This window comes from Capsella rubella, unplaced genomic scaffold (assembly GCF_000375325.1).
Source record: "Capsella rubella cultivar Monte Gargano unplaced genomic scaffold, Caprub1_0 scaffold_4, whole genome shotgun sequence".
NCBI lineage: Eukaryota > Viridiplantae > Streptophyta > Magnoliopsida > Brassicales > Brassicaceae > Capsella > Capsella rubella.
This window is the reverse complement of record NW_006238920.1, coordinates 851,949-873,286: the sequence shown is the minus strand read 5'-3', so window position 1 is coordinate 873,286 and position 21,338 is coordinate 851,949. Positions and strand designations below refer to the sequence as shown.

General features: G+C 30.8%; 3 protein-coding genes and 1 long non-coding RNA gene across 6 annotated transcripts in view; all 4 read right to left on the bottom strand.

Moving 5' to 3' along the window:
- Positions 1–472: 472 nt before the first annotated feature.
- Positions 473–6,176, bottom strand: LOC17887999 (serine carboxypeptidase-like 9). Its single transcript, XM_023784755.1, is given in 15 exon segments — positions 473–696; positions 790–835; positions 918–1,031; positions 3,781–3,899; positions 3,995–4,066; positions 4,162–4,245; positions 4,337–4,423; positions 4,512–4,576; positions 4,579–4,612; positions 4,690–4,727; positions 4,830–4,932; positions 5,044–5,163; positions 5,235–5,311; positions 5,397–5,542; positions 5,975–6,176. Coding segments are annotated over 15 exon segments (1,317 nt in total). The 5' UTR covers positions 6,106–6,176; the 3' UTR covers positions 473–615.
- Positions 6,177–6,762: 586 nt separating this feature from the next.
- Positions 6,763–12,575, bottom strand: LOC17889081 (serine carboxypeptidase-like 9). 3 transcript variants are annotated; one of them, XM_023784751.1, is made up of 14 exons: positions 12,433–12,575; positions 12,209–12,303; positions 12,061–12,137; positions 10,094–10,213; positions 9,895–9,997; positions 8,714–8,751; positions 8,539–8,640; positions 8,344–8,430; positions 8,174–8,257; positions 7,866–7,937; positions 7,659–7,777; positions 7,332–7,445; positions 7,155–7,200; positions 6,763–7,059 (listed from the first exon to the last, which is right to left on the bottom strand). In XM_023784751.1, the coding sequence occupies exons 1-14, from the start codon at positions 12,558–12,560 to the stop codon at positions 6,979–6,981; spliced, it is 1,266 nt and encodes a 421-aa protein (XP_023640519.1). In that variant the 5' UTR covers positions 12,561–12,575; the 3' UTR covers positions 6,763–6,978. The 3 variants fall into 3 exon arrangements, with proteins under 3 accessions (XP_023640519.1, XP_023640518.1, XP_006296383.1); XM_023784750.1 differs by lacking the exons at positions 12,061–12,137; positions 12,209–12,303 and adding exons at positions 10,296–10,372; positions 10,458–10,603; XM_006296321.2 differs by lacking the exons at positions 12,061–12,137; positions 12,209–12,303; positions 12,433–12,575 and adding exons at positions 10,296–10,372; positions 10,458–10,603; positions 10,683–10,847.
- Positions 12,576–12,856: 281 nt separating this feature from the next.
- On the bottom strand, positions 12,857–16,991 carry LOC17888995 (putative calcium-transporting ATPase 7, plasma membrane-type). Its single transcript, XM_006293550.2, has 7 exons — positions 16,776–16,991; positions 16,324–16,378; positions 14,279–16,227; positions 14,036–14,194; positions 13,792–13,963; positions 13,404–13,702; positions 12,857–13,308 (listed from the first exon to the last, which is right to left on the bottom strand). The coding sequence occupies exons 1-7, from the start codon at positions 16,947–16,949 to the stop codon at positions 13,069–13,071; spliced, it is 3,048 nt and encodes a 1,015-aa protein (XP_006293612.1). The 5' UTR covers positions 16,950–16,991; the 3' UTR covers positions 12,857–13,068.
- Positions 16,992–17,763: 772 nt separating this feature from the next.
- Positions 17,764–21,338, bottom strand: part of LOC17888822 — a 13,817-nt gene continuing 10,242 nt past the window's right edge. Inside the window, exon 19 of the long non-coding RNA XR_002834255.1 lies at positions 17,764–18,301. This is a non-coding gene — a long non-coding RNA (uncharacterized LOC17888822). The remainder of the gene's footprint in view (positions 18,302–21,338) is intronic.

Here is a 21,338-nt window from a genome sequence, read left to right as displayed (position 1 = left end):
TACTCACGTACGTCGTAGATAATAATATTGTCTTCAAAAGTTGAGTTAAAGGGCGATTACAAAAGTTGCATAGCGCAACTTTATTACAAAAGCTGGCCACTGATCCATCTTTTGAAAATGAATATGAATAATATGTACCCAGCGATTTGATCATTGATCATCGAAGGCTTCCAGTCATGAGTGATGGCTTAATTGAGAGATTTGATCCATATCTATACATACATATATGTTAGTTTCTCATTTATAGGTACATATATATATATATGCTAGTTTCTTTATTTCTCAAACATTATCACCCGACCCGAAAAGAACTGAACCCGATCAAAAGTTTTATAAATACTTGTTTGGTTTCTTATCACTAACCCCGAAATATCCAAACCGAAAATACCTGACCCGAATGCTCAGACCCTAGGCCAATCCACTATTATTTAGTTGACTTGTGTTATAAAAAATCAGTAAACTTAATACTGTATAGGACTTAAGTTTTAACTCAAAAAGTCATACTGAGATTCAATAACAGAGATTTCTCTTCAAAATTATTTAGTATCACGCAGTGACTAGAAAACGAAAAACAAGGAGACAAAGGACATAAAGCTGACAAAGGCCAATTTTTAATCACAAAGGCTGGCCACTTATCCACCTTTGGAACAAGATAGAAGTCTTTTTTGGTAAATACTCGGGTGTGTGTCCACCTCCCTGTTATTAAAACGATCAAAACAATTAAAAGTTAATTTTTACATTATAAAGCCATGGAAAGTAAAAATTCTAAATCGAAACAAGAAGACTTGCTTTGATAGTAGCAAATGTCATCTTATTGGAATAAGTCCTCGTGTATCTGTCAAAAGAAAGATAGTTTCATAAGTATGTGATACGTGGAGAAAAATGAATGAACAAGAGAAACATAAAACAATATGTACCCAGCGTTTTGATCGTTAACCATCCAAGGCTTCCACTCATGAGCGATGGAGTAATTGAGAGATTTGATCCATGCTTGAGTTGCAAAGGAAGGTAACACCATATCATGATCACCACTGTTCATCATAACCAACACAAACTTTGTAAGTATGTATTAGGGATACAATATCCCTAATACATAAGTTGAGTAAGATCACTATATAAGATATGGGCCTTTCCATTCATTGTCCATTGGTTTTAAGTTGGAAGCCCACAGTATAATAGTACGTAGTACTCTTCATAGATGATTTGATGTTTTCTTGTAAAGCTGGCAAATTAACAAACGAAGCTGCTTCTGGACAGTGGATATTTGATGGTGAATACCCATCAAATATTACTCTTTTTCTTGTCGTCGCTTTATTCCTGGAACATCCATTGTTGAGGCTGATTCTATTGCAAAACTATCTCTTTTGGTGTACGCAAGAAACTTTTCTCAAGACTTTTATAAAGTTGGGTTGATTAAAAAAAAAATATTATAAGTCTTGTAAGCCCTATTCTGTAATTAAGTTAAACTATATATTTTATTATAAGAAAATAGATTTTAATTCTATACACTAATTTAATGGATGAGAGAAGAAAATAATATTAAAAATCATATGTCTATCATATGAAATATACATATATATATATATTTTCTTTTTGAAAACATCTATATTTTGTGTAATAGTTGAAAACATTTAACAAATTTAACTAGTTAATAAAATTAAAATTCACAAAACAAATTTGAAAGCAATATTTATGTATATATATATATTTTGTAAGTTATAGTTCTATTTCATGTCAAACTAATTTATTTAATGACTTACATTTTTCAAATAAACATAAATAAAATAGGGGGAATTTAAAAAATATCCCTTTCAAATACTACTTGTTAAAAATACCACATCTTCAAACTTCATAAAAAAAAAACCACTTAAAATATTGAAATCTATCTAAACATGTGTGTAAGCTTATAAATATACACACAAATTATCTTTGTATGTGTATAAAAATTTTATATAACTTTCATAAATACCGTAAAAATAATAATTTAAAAACCTTATAAACCCTTTTAAAACCTTTTTAAAAACCTTATAAAACTTGTAAAAACGATTTAAAACCTTTTAAAACATTATAAAATATTTGTTTCGAATTTCCCAATATTAGGAATTATATAGAAGAACCTTATAGTCCATGTAAAATTTTATAATTTTTCATATTTAACAGGAATATTTCTGAAAATGGATAGATAAAGGGGGTATTTTTAAAAATGGGTACACCAAAATGGGTATTTCTAAAACATTCTCAATAAAATATACAATAACCAAAAGAAAAATACTTTGTTCACCTCCTATTACTCTAACCAATAAAAATAGAGTATTATGCCACCTAAGACAATATTTAAAAAAAAATCATAAAAAAAAAATTATGGAAACAAAATATGTCTACATATAATCTCTCTTTTATAAACGCAAACCGATATATAATTTGTTTTAATTGTAAAATCTAAATCCTAACCTCTTTTATAAACCCAAACCGATATATAATTTTGTTTTAATTGTAAAATCCAAACCCTAACAACTCTTTTATAAATTCAAACCGATATATAATTTCGTTTAAATTGTAAAATCTAAACCTTAACTAATAGAATTTATTTTATTATTTATTTTTATTGGTTGGAGTAATAAAATTAAAAAGTGAACAAAGAGATTCACTTTTTGTGCTTTAGTTATGACTTTACTAGTATTAAAAAATATAAAAAAATAAGTAAACCTATAATAATATATTCTTATCAAGCTATCAAATGTTCTTATAAATAAATTAAGTTTTCAAGTTTCTGTGTTTTTCACTTACAAATATAAAAAGCTATATCACTAATTCAAAATTAATCTTAAAAGTTTACGTTTCAACATTTGGGTTTGATCCAACACGCCTGTTAAATCACTGGTTCGCCTAGTTTTATCGTAATTATGTATAGTACGGATAGTTTCTAGATTTCGATTCAATCGATTCAACCGTCTGGTCCAGTTTGATATTAATACTCCTAAATATTTTGAAAATATTGTTATTTTCTCATTCGAGAAGTGGAAAAATATTATTTAAATCACAAACTCACTCAAAAATGCCATTTAAATTATTTTTAAAAATTATTCTATCATAAAATTTTAAATTTACAAATATTAAAAAAATTATTAGATTTTACGAAATTGCTGTATTTACTTTGTCAATGATATTTGGTGTATTAAAAAGGATAGTTAACATAATTTGTTGTTTTAAATAGCATTCAGAAAAGTTGATGGTTTAAATGGCGATATCATTTTTCGATAACGAATTGGGTAACGGCAGAGTTAATGTGTGTCAATTACTCCGTTATCAGATTTATCGACATGTCTTTTTTGGCTTCCTCAACAATATTTGTTGTTGAAAATGATAGTCAATAATACTTGATATTTTTATTCGCCTTAGAGAAAGTTCATGGTTTAAAACATTCTCAATTACAACATGAATATGCGAGACTGGTAGCCGTTAACGGTAAAATCTGAATATTGTCATCAAGTAATCAAATATTATAAATTCATTATGTGTTCAAGTTTGTGTGATTCATTTACAAGTTTTACGATTTTATCGACTTGATTTTCGACATGATCCGCATGTTTAATCACTGGTTTGTCAGGCTTAACTGAGTTTTTATGGTTTTATGCGAGTCTTATATAGTCCGGATGTTGATATCTATAGTAAATATGTTACTCACTCGAAAAGTATAGATTTAGTTTTTTTTTTGTCAACAATATATTTAGATTAAATCAAAAGAGCCAATTGGGGGGAAGTATAGATTTAGGTTATTACGTGAAGATAAGAGACCGGTAGCCATTAATACTGTTACTCATATGGTATGGTATACTGCTTTTAATGGTTCTTTCATATGGTACTGAATGATTAAATCGAACCCATTCTCCTTTGGTCCCCTGTATTCGAAGATTGTCTCAAATCTAGATTATATAAACTTTTCTTTAATAATGTGGCAATTTATCAATGATCTTTTAATTAAGAGTGCAAATACCTTATGGATATGAAGAGCTTTGCGAACGCTATCTTTGTTGGACCATCGTTCAAGAAGATGATACACATAATACTGCAAAAACAACTTCGTGAATGTTTACAATTTATAAGATATACTTTAGGACTTTGGTTAGCTTTCAATTAACCAAATATATATGTATTACTTACAATGCAATCAGGAGATATATTTTCTGTATTTGTGTTATCACAATTTGGCACTAATATTTGATGGGTATTCACGTTTTCAGTGCACTACAAAAAAAAAACCAATGTAGAACATGAATGAGTGATGATATTTCATACCACGAGAAAAGAAGCATCGGCTAAATTTCAAAATGTGTACCTTATAGTATTCTTCAACAAGTTTCAAACATTTTGTGTTGCTTGGATCCACATTGAAATAACTTCCTTTGCAAAATCTCTTCAGTGACTGTAAGAATAATGTTTGGAACATTGCTATATCATTTGAGGTTTAGATCCGGTTCCAATGCTATATCTCTAGTAACAATATATCATACCTCGTAGAGTTCATCAGAGATTAAGGACATACCATGAGCAAATGGAATACGATAGTTTATTTCGTTTCATAATATGTTACCGGGTTTCCAAGCACATAACCCTGAATTTGGAAAAGAAAATTCTAAATGTTGGAGAAAATATTCATAATATAAGAAGCAACTATCAAATATCAATGACCTGTAGATTTATTGGAGGGTTGCAACATATATAATTCCCTGCATCACAAGTTGCTATATTTGTAAGAACGTGAGAGAAATTAAACTTAACAATGGATTATGAGAAAAGTATATATATATATATATATATTAAAAACATACCTTTTGAGATTTTGTTAACGACGGCCGGAACAATCATACCACCATAAGAAGCTCCAGTAACGTAAAATGGGTTGGAAAAGTATTGTGGATGCTTGCTTAGCCACTGTAATAGTTAAAATTAAATAAATTAATTAACACCTTAATCATGGTTGGAACAAAAGACCAAGAGAATTACAACATATATACCACACAAGAGCGAGCTTTAATGAACAACCTTTTGAAGAAACTCATGGATCATGTTAACTGCATTTGTATCATTATTTTTACCAAGTGGAGTCTTAGAATATGAGAAGCCAGCTCCAATAGGCTGGTCCAAGTATATAATGTTCGCAACCTACAAAAAAATGATCCCAAATTCAAATTGCTAACATTTGGTTTGTGACGAACATATGTAATTCCAGTTACCTTTGTCCATGAATATGTAGTAGAGACCAAAGAAGGGACACTTCCATTGTAAACCTCAGACTTGAAAGCCACAGGACCTATATATTTTGTACCCCACTTTAAGGAAGCCTTTGGATATAATCTTTTGAGCAAATGGCAAAAATGATCTTTGATTATATTTACCATTCTCTAAAACAAAGGCAGTGATTGAGGAAACTCCAGGTCCTCCTTCTAACCAGAGAAGCAAAGGGTCTTCTTCTGGATTGTTCTCAGACTTGACGAAATAGTAAAACAGTTGAGCTTCCTCTTCCTCACCAATACCAATGTATCTAATGAAAAGAGACTCCAAACTTAAAACATCTAATTGCAATGATAAAAATGATAAAACATCTAATTTCCTGCTACGTTATGCTTTCCAAACTGTTGTCTATGGAATTTGGAGAGAGCGGAATGGTAGGCGACATGGCGACGCACCAACACCACCACCTCAGCTCACGAAAAGGATCGATAAAGAAGTTCGGGATCAACTTTCTTCAATTCGGAAAATGGGTGACCACCGGTACGCAGCGGGTTTCCAAATGTCGCTTCAATCTAGAACCTAATTTGTCTTAGTTTTTTCAAATCTTTTTTCGATTTCTTAGTCCAAAAACAATGCATTTGATGTAAAAACGTTTATTTTTTCTTTTGAATATAATTTAACATTGCATTAAAAAGAATGATAAAAATAAAGAAGAAGAAGAAGAAGAAGCATTTTAACAAACCCGGTTTCAAGTTCGAAAGGAAGAGGTCCTTCAAAACCAGGAAGGAACTTGACGATTGAGCTAGAATCAGCATGATGATGATGACTCAACACAAAGAGAAGCATAAGCAGCCACTTTAGTGTTAGTTTCATTCTCTCTTAGTTTCTAAAGTAGGACTTCTCTCAGGTAACTTGTTGATCTACGTTGATATATACATATATTGTGTGGAGCAACCATTTCGAATATTATGTGGAGCATGCATTTCAAATTCAATTTTCCAAGCAATATCATTTGTTTTATTCACTCTCAATATATTGTTAGGAAATTTGGATATATACAGCCTGTATTATCCATTATATCTCTATCCGCATTTTCTGTATATTGAATAATTTTGATACCTAAAGAAATATACCAAATATGGATAAAATAAGTGTTTTACATCTTTTAACTTTTAAGTGACGAAAACAATTTAGAAATTCATAAATTTAACTAACAGTTATATCTACCATTTTTCGAGAAAATAATCAATTTTTTTTAATTTTTTTTTAAAAAATTTGTAAAGTTAATTAAATTTGTTGATGTTTTCTTATAACCTGCGGATCCTGCTCACACGTATTTTGATAAGTTATTTCGTAATTGAAATGTCCTTTTCCTCACGTCCAAAGACCAAAATAATAATAAATACCAATATTTGAGGCCATTCATTTTCCTTGCGTCCAAATAACTTTGAAAAATGTCATTTAGCATTGTGTTATCATTTTCTCAATAAATATTATCAATAATTTATTTGTGAATAAAAAATGCTTATGTCCGAAATTATGGTTTTTATTTGCCACTGAATTAATTGTGTTGGAAACACTTAACTGAAATAAAAAAGATAAAACCACATGGTGATGGGCCAGTGGTTCCTATATGGTAGAAAAGTTGCCCTGTTATATTCTCCTCACATACGTCGTAGATAATAATATTGTCTTTAAATTTTGAGTTAAAGGGCGATTACAAAAGTTGCATATAGCGCAACTTTATTACAAGAGCTGGCCACTGATCCATCTTTTGAACATTATAGAAGCCTCTTCTGGTAGATACTCTGGCGTGTGACCACATCCCTGTATAGTCAAAACGCTCAAAAGAATTAGATAACACTTAGTAATGTAAATGCAATGGAAATAAAAACGTTAAGAGTTGAAATAAGTAAACTTGCTTTGATAGTAGCAAATGTCATTTTATTTGCATAAGTTGTCGTGTATCTGTCAAAAGAATGATAGTTTACGTGAGTTTAATAATTTTGTGATACGACGAGAAAATGAATATGTATAATAGGAATCGCCGTGATCGATGAATGCAAGTTAGCAAAAAAAAGAATATGTATAATATGTACCCAGCGATTTGATCGTTGATCATCCAAGGCTTCCAGTCATGAGTGATGGAGTAGTTGAGAGATTTGATCCATGCTCGAGTTGCAAAGGAAGGTAACACCATATCATGATCACCACTGTTCACCATAACAAACAAAAACTTTGTAAGTATGTATAGGACTGAACAATCTTGTCTACGATTGATTTATACGATCTTTGGTTATAAAGAAATTTCGGTTTAAGTAGCGCTTGGGACAAAACTATACATGTTCTAGTATCGGATCTCGAGTGTGAGGGGATATATGGATTTCGGTCCAAAAATACTTTGGTTGTCAAAATTTAGTTATTACCTGAAGATAAGAGATCGGTAGCCGTTAATGCTGTTATTCATATGGTATGGTATACTGCTTTTAATGTTTTTATCATATGGTATTGTATGATTATATCGCACCCAATTTGCTTTGCTCCCCTGTATATTCATAGATTGTCTCAAATTTAGATGATATAAAAAATTTCTCAATAATATGGCAATGATCAATGGTCCTTAATGTTTTTACCTTATTGATTTGAAGAGCTTCGCGAACGCTCTCTGTGTTGGCCCAACGTTCAAAAAGATAATACTTATAATACTGCAAAATTCAACTTTGTAAGTTAAAAACTCAAAATAATTATCGAATAGTACTTCTTCTCATCTTAACTAACGATGAGATTACAACTATATGAGTAAAATTGATACACCAAGATACACAGTCTCAATAAAAGAATTAAATTAACATAGTAAATAAAATAATTTCACCGTACTAACGATCTTCGTTTTTTTTTTCGATTAACAAAAAAAAATGGAGGAAAGATATGTATTACTTACAAAGCAATCAGGAGATATATTGTTTGTATTTGTGTCATCACAATTTGGTAGTAATATTTGATGAATATTTATATTTTCAGTGAACTGTAAAAAAACAATAAAAGGACCTAATTAGTGATGATATATATTACCACAGAAAAAACAAATTAAGTATAGACCAATGTGTGCACCTTATTGTATTCTTCAACAATTTCCAAACATTTTGTGTTTCGTGGATCCACATAGAAATAATTCCCTTTACAATATCTCTTCAGTGACTGTAAAAACGATGTTTGAAACAAAAATATATCATTTGTGGCTTACAAATTAAGTTGGCAAGCTTAGGTTGTAATAAAAAAAAAGCTTGACATACATATGTTTCATACCTCATAGAGTTCATCAGAGATTAATGACATTCCATGAGCAAAGGGAATACGATAGTTTAGTTCCATTTCTTCATATGTTATCGGGTTTCCGAGCACATAACCCTGTTTTTAGCAAGAAAAAATTAAGTGTTGGAGAAAATGTACATAATTCATAAAATTATTAAATATCAATGACCTGGAGGTTTATAGGAGGATTGCAACATATATAATTCCCTGCATCATCGTATGTATATTTGTTAGAACACTATATTGTATATGTTGACTAGTTTAGTACCCGTCCGATGGACGGGTTATCTATATTTAAAATTAAATTAAAATTAAAATTTATTATAACTTATACAAAAATAATTTCTAATTTTTTTATAAAAAAAAAATAAGAGAAATTAATTTCATTTGGTAAGAGATTTATTTGGTTTGAAGTATCAAGTAAACGTGTATATATATATATCTTAAAATTCCTTATTAAACGTTAATTATAAAAATCTAGTAATGTCAAATTGACAATCACCAAAACACTTGGGAGCTACAGTAAAACCTCTATAAATTAATAATATTGGGACCATGAAAATCTATTAATTTATAGAGGTTTTAATTTATCGATAAATTAATAATATAGAGAGATTTTCCTAATTTGGAAAGTTTTTCCAAAAACATTTTAAAACAAAATCTAACAAAAACTAAAGTGTCTATATATACATGGATATTTTTGAAAATGAATAGATAAAGGAGGTATTTTTGAAAAGGGGTACACCAAAAGGGGTATTTCTCAAAAATTCTCTTTGTATCTTAATATTAAAAAAAATAGATATAACATATTGCGACATCTTATGTTTTTACTTGACACTTATCATGATCATGTGAGTTAGTAAATTTAAAAACCAAGTTTTGACATATAATCTCGTTTAATTGTTAAACTTAACCATAATTTTAGTTTATAAAGATAAACCATAATTCTTATTTATCATTTATATACCCAAACCAACAAATAATCTGATTTAATTGTAAAATTAAAGTTTAAACCTTAATCCTCTTCTGTAAACAACTACCGCCATATATTCTTGTTAATTATAAATTTTAAATCCATATCTTATTAATAAACCAAATTGACATAACTGAAATTTGATTATTTGTTTAATTTTATTAATAATTTTTAATATATAATTCTTTATAATATTTATTTTATATATTTCCTTCTTCGATAGGGTTAATAATATTTCTATTTTATCCAAATATTAACAGAATCAGTTATGCCACATGTCAATATCTTATCGTTTATAATTGACACGTGTCACGATCTTGTTAATAGCTGACTTTGAAAACCAAGGTTTATATAATAAGATATGAGATAAAACATACCTTTCGAGATTGCATCAACCACGGCCGGAACAATCATACCGGCATAAGAATCTCCGGTAGCGTAAAATGGGTTGGATATGTATTGTGGATGCTTGTGTAGCCACTGTAATATTTTAAAAAAATTTAACACAAGAGAATTAACAACATACACACAAGAGCTTTAAAAAAATTGTCAAAAAAAAAGGTTCAGTCTTATAACCTTTTGAAGAAACTCATGGATCATCTGAATTTCGTTGGTGTCACCAGTTTTACCAAGAGGAGTTTTTGAATATGAGAAGCCAGCTCCAACAGGTTGGTCCAAGAATATTATATTGGCCACCTACAAAAATGATTCAAGATTCAAGAAGATCAATATCAATACATCATTAGGTTTGTGATGGACATATGAAAAAAATATATACCTTTGTCCATGAATATGTAGAAGAGAACAAAGAAGGGACAGTTCCATTGTAAAACTCGGACTTCAAAACCAATGGTCCTGTTTTTTTTTGTTTAACACACTTTAAGGGAAGCCTTTGAAAATAACCCATTAGATCAAGAGACAAAGAAAGATATAGATTTACCAATTTCGGAAACAAGGGCAGTGAGAGAAGAACTTCCAGGTCCTCCACTTAACCAGACAAGAAGAGGGTCTTCTTTTGGATTGTTCTCAGACTTGACGAAATAGTAAAACAGTTGCACTTCCTCTTCCTCACCAATACCAATGTACCTTCATTCACAAGAATGACTAAGTATGTACTAAACTCCAAACTTAGAAGACATTGTTGTAAAAGAGAGATTTTACAAACCCGGTTTCGAGTTCGAAAGGAAGAGGACCTTCAAAACCAGGAAGGAACTTAACGATAGAGCCAGCATCAACATGATGATGATGACTCAACACACACAGAAGCAGAAGCAGCCAATTTAGTGTTAGTTTCATTCTCTCTTTTTGTTTCTAAAGATTGAGTCGTCTTAGCTACGATCTTTATAATCAGTAAAAATAAGTGGTTGGATAGCGTTACATTATCCACTGAAGTTGACTTGACCCCATATTATTATGATGACAAAAAAAAAAAGTTGACCCCATATTATTATGATGGACGTGTCATTTTATTCACATATTATTAGAAACACGTGTTGGTTCTGACAACAACTACTTTGGTAGTTTGGTGTAATCATATTAAATAAATTTATTATCTATTGGTCTCTCTGATTGAATTCATGACGATTGAGCCAGATTTTGTGTTGGTAAATTTCTAGAAGCAGAAATTCTGCTTGGTTAGAATATGTATATGACCCGAGAACATAACCCTGATTTGTTTTTGGTTAGAATATGTATGTAACTATTAGTCTCTTTATTTTGCCAGTACATATCAATCTCTAGTGCACGGAGTACCATTTGATCAGAACTTTTAGATACTTAACCTTAATGTTAGATATCAATTACCTGTATATTTATTGGAGGTTCGCAACATATATAATTTCCTGCATCATAGTGTCTATATTTTGTTAAAGTATGAGAGAGTATTGGTTAAACCATATCCAAATAAAAGTATACCTTTTGAGATTTCTTGAACGAGGGCTGGAACAATCATACCAGCATAAGAATCTCCGCTAACATAAAAAGGGTTTGAAGAAAACTGTGGATGCTTTTTTAGCCACTGACAACAACAAAAAAACATATAAATAAATAAAAATTGAAAGTAGATACAAATTCAAGATATGCCAAGATTGACTAATCTGGAAAGTAAATGTTCAACTAATCGCTATGTTAAACACTTAAAATTTTTTGACCAAAAAAAAAAAAAAAAAACACTTAAAATTATTACTACAATTACGTTTTTTTTTTTGTCAAACAAAGTGTGGTTTTATAAACTAAAATTTTTTGTAAGAGTAAGACAAAGCATACACGAAAGCGTTAATGCAAAAAGACAAATGCATCGAGATGATAAATTAAGTTTGTCTAGTTGTACCTTTTGAAGAAACTCACGGATCCTCTTAACTTCGCCTGTGTCACTACTAGGCTTATCATCAAGTGGGGTTCTTGAGTAGGAGAAGCCAGTTCCAACAGGCTGATCCAAGAATATTATGTTTGCCATCTGAAAAAAAAAAAATAGTCAAAACAATTGATATATCATTGTTTAAGAAAAAATAATTGAACATATGAACATATATAGTGTCTTCTACCTTTGTCCATGAATATGTAGTAGAGACCAAAGAAGGGACACTTCCATTATAAACCTCCCACTTCAAAGCCAGAGGTCCTAACATATTTAAGCAAGACTTTGAAAATAACCATTAGAGCAAGAGGCAAAAACTATAGAGATCGATTTACCATTCTCAAAGAGAAGGCCAGAGATCGATTTGCTCTCAGACTTGATGAAATAGTAAAACAGTTGAGATTCCTCTTCCTCACCAATACCAATGTATCTAATGAAGAAGAATAACTAATTACTTAGTTGCACTGATTGAAAAAGAAGAAGAAGAAGAAGAAGAAGAAGAAGAAGAAGAAGAAGAAGAAGAAGAAGAAGAAGAAGAAGAAGATGTATTTAAACAAACCCGGTTTCGAGTTCGAAAGGAAGAGGTCCTTCAAAACCAGGAAGGAACTTGACTATAGAGCCAGAATCAGCATGATGATGACTCAAGGCAAACAGAAGCAGAAGAAGAATTTTTAGTTTTAAATTCATTCTCCCTTGGTTAATAAAGATTGATTGAGTCCTCTTATTAGGTGACTAGTCGCTCTACGTTGATTTTTCATATATAGGACTAAATATTGTGTGGAGCAACCATTTCGAATTCAATTCTCCAATCAATATCATATATTTTAGTCATCTACTTTTTATATTGTTGGGAAAATTGGAAATACATGATGATGTCTTTATTCTCATTTGTATGAAAACATTTGAAATACATGGTGGCATGAGAAATACATGGTGGCATGAGAATACATGGTGGCATGAGAATAACATTTGAAAACATTTTTTTTTATAACCAAAAATAACTTATTTTCTAACAAAGCAAAATTAATAAATGGGGTTTGATTTAGCTAATACTTTTACCCTAAAACAATATATTTTTAAAACACAAACAACCACATTGCAAAAAAAAAAAAAGATGCAAAAGCTTTAAAAGGTGTCCAAGAGGAACTTCTGTTGTATAAGAGAGACATTGTTATCTGCATTGTATCTTCTTCGATCACACTATTATTTTCTTCAAGCCAGCAGCGATAGGCATGCCCAAGAAGCCGACAAATATGCTGAAGAACCATTGGACTATTGTAAGAGGTGTGGTGCTTGCAAATGTGCCCAAGAACTCAATAATTATGATCTGAAAGAACACTGTTGCACCAATAACAACCACAAAGACATAGTTGTCGAGTATGCCTTTGAAAACATCGATCTCTTCCATCTCCCTCGAGCTTATCTCATTAAAAACCTGTAACATTTAGAACAATCCAAACAATTTCTCATAGTCATACCAAAAAAGCTTAAAATGTGTCTATGTTTTGAGTACAGTTTTTTGATTTTTACCTGGCAGAAGACAAAGCAGTTGAAGATAAGTGTGTTCAATACAAGAGTAGAGTCAGAACCAACTAGACCAAACATAGACTTCCCTTTGGCCTGTAGGAACCAAATGATAACGAATTGGTACACAGATTGTCCTAAGATGTTTCTCCACATCGCGTTGGTAATGAAATTCCCTCTTCTTCCAACGGGCATACGTTTCATCAGCTCGTTGTTCGGAGGCTCTGTAGCTAGAGCTAGAGCTCCAAGTGTGTCCATTATCATGTTCACCCAAAGTAGTTGAACAGCAGTTAGAGGAGCACTTCCTGTGAATAAAATGCAGAAACAAAGTAAAGATGGAATAGTAAAAGTTACAGTTTGAATAAAACTGAATCAGCCAATTCCTTTAACGTACCAGTCAAGCAAGCTGAAGAAAAGTTAACAATTAGGGCAACAACATTGACTGTTAACTGAAACTGCACAAATTTCTGAATGTTAATGTAAACAGAACGTCCCCACTTCGCCACGGTAACGATCGTGCTGAAATTATCGTCGAGAATGATAACATCCGCGCTCTCTTTTGCTACCTAAAACAGTTTTAAGAAAATGATTTGAGTCGTTTTCATAATAGTTAACATTAGTCGACATATCATACTTACTTCAGTTCCAGCAATCCCCATAGCTAATCCTATATCTGCCTCGTGTAGCGCAGGTGCATCGTTTGTACCATCACCAGTCACAGCAACAACTTCATCAAAAGTGGTTCTTAACTGCTTCACGAGTGTATGCTTGTCCATGGGAGAAGAACGAGCCATCACCTGGTAAGAAAGAAAAAAAGATCTTGTTAAAGTCATAGCAAGAATATATGAAGTAGCATTAAGTCTAAATCAAGAAACTGTTACCTGAATCTTGGGAATGAGTTCAAGCATCTCTTCTTGACTCTTTTCTCTAAACACAGGACCTTCAATGGCTATACCATCATCAGTAAGGATTCCACATTCCCTAGCAATAGCTTTTGCGGTATTAATGTTATCTCCTGTAACCATTCTCACCATAATACCCGCACGGCGACAAAGTTCCACAGACTCTCTGACTCCAGGACGAACAGGGTCTTTGATACCAACAATTCCTATGCAAGTAAACCCTGAGGCTGGAATGCCTTCATCCGCGGAAAACCCGTTTTCGATATCCATATAGGCAAGGCAAAGAGTACGAAGAGCCTCATTTGCAAAGTCGTTTATTGTAACATTCAAGTACTTGATTGTTTCTTCATCAAGCGGAACAGCCTCACCGCTTGAGTTGATAACTTTATCGCAAGCTGCTAAAACAATCTCAGAAGCTCCTTTCGTGTGAGCGCGAATACGTCCTCCTTCAGGCAGCTCAATGACTACTCCCATTCTTTTCTTTGTTGAGTTAAAAGGTTCAACTTTGATAACTTTGTAAGATTGTCTCTCTTCTTGAAACTTACCTCCAAGAGATAGTCCTAACTCCAATATAGCAGTCTCTGTTGGTGTTCCCAATATCTCTGTCTTCCCATGTTCGTTCACTACAACTTCGCCTCCGGTATTATTAAAAATAGACTGGAGCAATAGTTTTAGAGCAGCTTCAGGAATTTCAGACTGTAAGCTAGAACCTTTGCTTGCTACATCTTGAACATTCATACAAATGCAAGATTTCACAACAGTCATGTGATTTGTTGTTAATGTACCAGTCTTGTCACTGCAGATAGTAGTTGCAGATCCCATTGTCTCACAAGCAGCCAAATGGCGAACAAGTGCTTTATCGTTCATCATCTTCTTCATCGCAAACGCGAGACTAAGTGTGACAGCTAATGGTAAACCTTCAGGAACGGCAACAACAACAATTGTCACAGCAATAGCAAAATATTCCAAAAGCTCCAATGCTTCATCTCCAGACCACCTCCAGTGAGTGCCCAAAGAAACCTTCCTCATAAACATTCCTTGCACCAAAACCGCAAAGGTAACAATAGCGAAGAAAAGACCGATTTTACCAATGATGGTTGCAACTCCATTAAGTTTCACCTGCAACGGAGTTTCATCATCGCCTCCTTCACTTAGAGTTGCCATTAGCTTTCCCCATTGAGTTCTCATCCCAACTGTTGTAACCAGCATCTTACATGAACCATCTTGAACTTTGGTTCCAGAGAGAAGGAAAGGGTTCTGTGCACTAACCATCACAGGCTCACTCTCACCAGTCAAACTCGATTCGTCGATAACAACAGAGAATCCCGAGAGGAAAAGACCATCCGCGGGAACTTGATCTCCAATAGCAAGATGAACAATGTCACCAGGGAGCAAATCATATATAGACAACTTCTGTCTAAACCCGTTTCGCGTAACTTGAACTGTAATCTTCTTCTTCTCTTTATCCAAGTCCCGGAACTGCAAAGACTGTCTATAATCACTTGTTGCTGTCACAAACACAACCAAAAGGATACTAGCAACAATGCCAAGACCATCATGTGAGCCTTGAGGCCATCCTTCAGTTGCTATTCCAACTATCAAAGACACGAAAGCGCAAACTCCTAGAATCATAAGAGTCATATCTTGAAGTGCTTCCCAAACAAACACCCAAAAACTCCTCAATTCACTCTCTGCAAACTTATTGATTCCAAAAAGCTCTTGTCGTTTGCTTAACTGGTCAGATTCACCTGTTGAGAGACCAGCATTAGGACATGCCTTAAGCTTACCTGAAAGACCATCAACTCCACCGTGGAACTTAAGCTTCTTCACGTCGTGACCTTCTACTATTGATCCTAACTCTTCCGCACAAATGTCAAACCCTGCAGCTTTAACTTCTTCAGGCACCTTGTAGTCACTTGGAGAAACACCTGAGAAGAAGAAAAAAAATCAAAATCAAGACAGAACACGTTTTCAAGAAATGCAAACACTATAAAATTTCTTATGTCTTAGATTAATAAACTCACCAGAGATAAACTGGAATGCTGCTTTTGACACAAGAACTGCAATCCTTAGTTTCTCCTGTATATAGCAAATTTTCAAATAGGGAAAATAAAATGATTTCCATAAACAGAGAAATCTATAAACCAAATCTCAAGTCAGATGGTAAATTATGATTCATATAATATCAATTCAAATTTAAATAAAAACATTTCATACTAAAACGAATTTAAAAAGAAAATTATATACATTTATATATAAAAGGTCAGTAAATGAAATTTACTATTCATTTTTACCTTGAAAAAGAATTAGGAGTACTTAAAAATTTATAAATGATCAACATAGTGAAAACCTTTATAAAAACATCATCTAACAAGCTAAATACATAGCTTTAAAAACTAACTAAAAGCTATACAATGCCAATTTTGGACACCTTGGAATGGCTCCAACACATAAAAGAAGGCAAAAGAAGATGGACCTGGTTGGTACGACGCATGGCAGCAGCCTCGTAACGCTTGGAGAGATTGGCAGTAAAGCGAAACCGACGTTTCGGGTTCTTGACGACACTGCAAAGATTCCGCCATTTTTCGAGCACTTCCTCAGACGAATGCTTCGCCTTAACGTCGAAATTTGAGTTGAGGTAACTCTCCATTTCTATTCTCCAGCTTCAATGTCTCTAGCTATTTTTCTTTTTGATTAATACTAATGTTTTCTTTAGGGAAAATAATGTGGGAGAGAAAACTAAGAAGAGCAGAAGAATCGCAAATTAAATGGAGGAAGAATATACAAAGGCGAGTTTTAAGATCTGTGGTTTTTATTTTAAGCTTTTCGAGAAATTGACTCAGTCCTTGTGTTATGCTTCCTTGAATTAAGCTAAGTCGACTCGTTTTAATTAACTTCTTGATACATTTTATGCAGGACATGCAGAGTACACACTATGCGCTATATCATCGTTTTTGTGTTTAAAGAATAATCTATCGTTTAATCAAGTTCTGTTTAGCTGAGTTAAATACACTAAAAATTTTATAAATTAAATTTCAGCTATGACCAAAAAAGAAAGTTAGTAAATTTTTCCAATGAAATTAGTAATAACTAACACAACTCAATAAGATAATAAAATAATAGTTTTTAAAAGATCTTATTTTATATAATTTCATCAACATTTTAAATTAATAACTATATTACTTTATTAATAAAATATACATTCAGAATTTAGTAAAATATGACTCTAGTATTATCTGTTTCTTCTTGAACTTTTATTTTTGTTAGAACTATCTATGATATTTTTTACTCTATCAAATATTTTTAGTGTTGTCTTATTGAGTTGTCTTATTACGTTTTCCAAAAATATGTGGATTATAATAAACATTTCTTATTTTAAAAATAGTTTTTTCCAAAAAAAAAATGAAGCTTTTTAATAAATTATCAATATTTTTAAAAAATTTAATTTCCAAAAGTAGATACTAAAAAAAAAAAATACAAAGCCAAAAGGTCTTTGACGGCCACAAACCTAATCATGCCACAAAAAAATACAACATGTTGGCAACATACAAGCTAGTGCAACAACATAAACACTTTCATCCACCTCAAAAAACTTGAAACCAAAATGATAGGAAGGAACAAGAATGAGGAGAATCTCCTTGTACCCGAGACAGAGGGTCAAGACGACCTCTACTGCTCAATTTGATCCACTTGATGATGACAGCCAAAGTTAAGGAGGAAGTCGTGCGAAGATTGCACTCTTTCCAAATAAAATAGATTAAGGCTTGATGGATAAGTTTTGATGAAGAGTAGAGGTTTTTTCTCGTGAAGGAGACCTTGACCAAAGGAGACATCCCATAAATGCGGCCGGAGCCTAGAAGTGAAGAACAACCATATTTCGGAGCTAAAGTTGCACTTGATCAATCGTGGCTGTTGCATAACACACATTCTGAGCAACGACAATTATCATAACACATATTATGTGACAGTCCTCAACTTCTTAACATGTCGCCAGCTCCGAACCTTCACACATTCTTATGATACATAAGTATTGGACCTCTAATTTTTAAAAAATATTTTCTAGGAAAATTTAACAAAATGGTCCCCTATTTTAAAAATGTATTAGATATAATTAAAAAGACCTAGGTCCTTATTTTATAAAATAACAATTAGTTATCATTATGGATGAAAAAGAAAAATTCCGATCCCCAAAATTAGCACAAAAAAAACAAAATACCCGTCTTAGATTTTTTGAAATCATTGTTTTGTCTACTTAATTATACTCCTTCCGTTCCAAATTATAAGATTTTTAAGCCGATTAATTTTGTTCCATTTTATAAGAATTTTTTCCAGATTTTTATGCATTATTAATGTTTATTTAGTATGTTATGACTATTTGTATTCTTGAGTCCCTCTTTCTATTGGTTAGTTTAAAAAAAAAAATGTTTTATGTAAAAATTTGAATATTGTGCTTTTAACTTAAAAATCTAATAAAATGGAACGGAGGGAATATATCATATACCATTCAATAAATAATAAAAATAATTAATTGCAATAATGAAATCATCATAAAAAAAGTAGTCTGAATATCTTCCAAACTTTGTAAGTAAGATATTTATTCTTTGTATGAAAAACGAAAGATATAGTTTTAAATTTTATTTTTCTTAGTATTTAACATTTTATTTAGTAAAAAATTTCATTTGAAGTCTAATGTGTAAAGTGTAAAAAAACGTAATGTGGAATCTATAATTTGAAATATTTATTAAACAAACAAGAGCTAGGTATTATGTTATGTTTTGAAGTTTAATATAAGATTTTAGGGATTATAGTATCACCCTCATCTCTGTTTTATACATATACTAGTTTAGTACCCGTCCGATTGACGGGTTATCTATATTTAAAATTAAATTAAAATTAAATTTTATTATAACTCATAAAAAATAATTTCCAAATTTTTTTTTTTTAAATAAGAGAAATTAATTTCATTTGGTAAGAGATTTAGTTGGTTTGAAGTATCAAATAAACGTGTGTAAAAATCTAGTAATGATCTAGTAATTGGTCTTAAAATTCCTTACTAAACGTTAATTATAAAAATCTAGTAATCTCAAATTGACAATCACAAAAAAATTTGGGAGCTACAGTAAAACCTCTATAAATTAATAATATTGGGACCATAAAATCCTATTAATTTATAGAGGTTTTAATTTATCAATAAATTAATATTATAGAGAGATTTTCCTAATTTGGAAAGTTTTTCCAAAAACATTTAAAAATAAAATCTAACAAAAACTAAAGTGTCTATATATACATATTTTGAAATTTTTACCTAATTATTAATTTATAATATTGATGGGACTACATATTTACAAAGGATTTTCAAAAAAATTATTATCTTATTATTTTATCAAAATGTGATTAAAATTACACTGGTCCGAGTTGGGACCAGAGAAATTTAGTAATTTATAGAGAATATTAATTTATCGAGTATTAATTTATAGATGTTATATTTGGGAGCTATTCACCATTACTCATAATATTGCTAAATTATTTTTAAAAATCTTAATTTAGCAATTATTCTCTAAAACATGATTATACCATTTTGTAAAAACATTTATTTCTTAACTTTAAAATTTCAAAAAAATCATTCTCAGACTATGAAAATTAATTAATTATTATTAATGTGATGGTAAAATTCTTTCAAATTAACATCAATCTAAAATATGATGTTAAATACAAATATAGTCATTTGTAAATAAATTCATATAAACAACGCAAATAAACATAAATATTCTAAAATAAATTATAGCATCGTTGAAGAAAAATTAAAAAAACTTTCAAATACGAATTATAAAAAACTACATATTTTCTTTAAAATAATTTTCAAATTACTATATTACGATTTATATTGAACTTTGTTATCTTTAATTTAAGCTAAAAATATTATTTTTGAAATTTTTTTATTCACCCTTATATTTTAGACAATGAAATTGCTCAATGGCATAATACATTCATACATAAATTAAAATTAAACAAATATAACATATTATAAAATAAAAATCATGAATAAAATTATGTATTTAGTTAAACTCAAAATCTAATTTATTTGTAAACTGTAAATCCTAATTCTCCTTTATGAACCCAAACTGATAAATAACCTTGTTTAATTGTAAAACCTAAATCTCACTCCTCTTTAATAAACCCAAACCGATAAATAATCTCGTTTAATTATAAAATCTAAACTATAAAGTAGATTTATAAACTCAACATATAACCCTTATAATTGTAAAACCTACAACTGGCAAAACCAAAAATTAGGTTAATAGCTGAAAGATAATTTTTGAGAAATACTCCTTTTGGTTTACCCTTTTTAAAAATACACCAATTTTCTATCTATTTTAAAAATATCCCTTTTCAAATAGGGAGATTTGCACAACTAACCTTTATTATGATACCCTTTTCTACAAATACCCTCTCTAGGTGTTCATTTTCAAAAATACTCTCTTCAATGTACAAAATGACTAAATTACCCTCCTTTATTATAACCCATGATGAAAAAGGAATATTTTTTCCAACAAAAAGAATATTCCTTCAGAAAATTTTCCTGCCAAAAATTTTCGACAAAAATTTTCCGCCAAAAATATTTCGGCAAAAAAATTCCCGCCAAAAAAAAATTTCCCGCCAAAAATTTTCCGACAAAAATTTTTCCGCCAAAATTTTTCCGCAGTTTCTTAAAAAAACCTTGTAAATATTTATAAATCCCTTAAAAAATCCTTTAAAAACCCATGTAAATCTTTTAAAAGTCATTCAAAACCTTTCAAAACTTGAGTAAACCTTTTAAAACCATTGTAAATCATTTTATAACATTTATAAACACTTGTAAATCCCTTTAAACCACTTATAACCGTGATAAATCATTTAATAAAAACTTTTGTAAACTTCTAAAACCCGTTAAAAACCCTTGTAAATCCTTAAAACCCATTTTAAAGAACTTGTAATACCTTTAAAAACTTTTGTAAACCCTTCAAAAACCTTTGTAAACTTCTAAAACCCTTTAAAACTT

Excerpts from the sequence above, each read along its gene's own strand:
- LOC17888995 (XM_006293550.2), bottom strand. The coding sequence starts at position 16,949 with ATGGAGAGTTACCTCAACTCAAATTTCGACGTTAAGGCGAAGCATTCG. Across the intron at positions 13,964-14,035 it reads TGGGGATTGCTGGAACTGAA|GTAGCAAAAGAGAGCGCGGA; the intron begins GTAAGTATGATA and ends AAACTGTTTTAG. Across the intron at positions 13,703-13,791 it reads TTCTTCAGCTTGCTTGACTG|GAAGTGCTCCTCTAACTGCT; the intron begins GTACGTTAAAGG and ends TTTTATTCACAG.
- LOC17889081 (XM_006296321.2), bottom strand. The coding sequence starts at position 10,813 with ATGAAACTAACACTAAATTGGCTGCTTCTGCTTCTGTGTGTGTTGAGT. Across the intron at positions 10,214-10,295 it reads CTACATATTCATGGACAAAG|GTGGCCAATATAATATTCTT; the intron begins GTATATATTTTT and ends TCATTTTTGTAG. Across the intron at positions 8,641-8,713 it reads ATCCTCCTATAAACCTCCAG|GGTTATGTGCTCGGAAACCC; the intron begins GTCATTGATATT and ends TGCTAAAAACAG.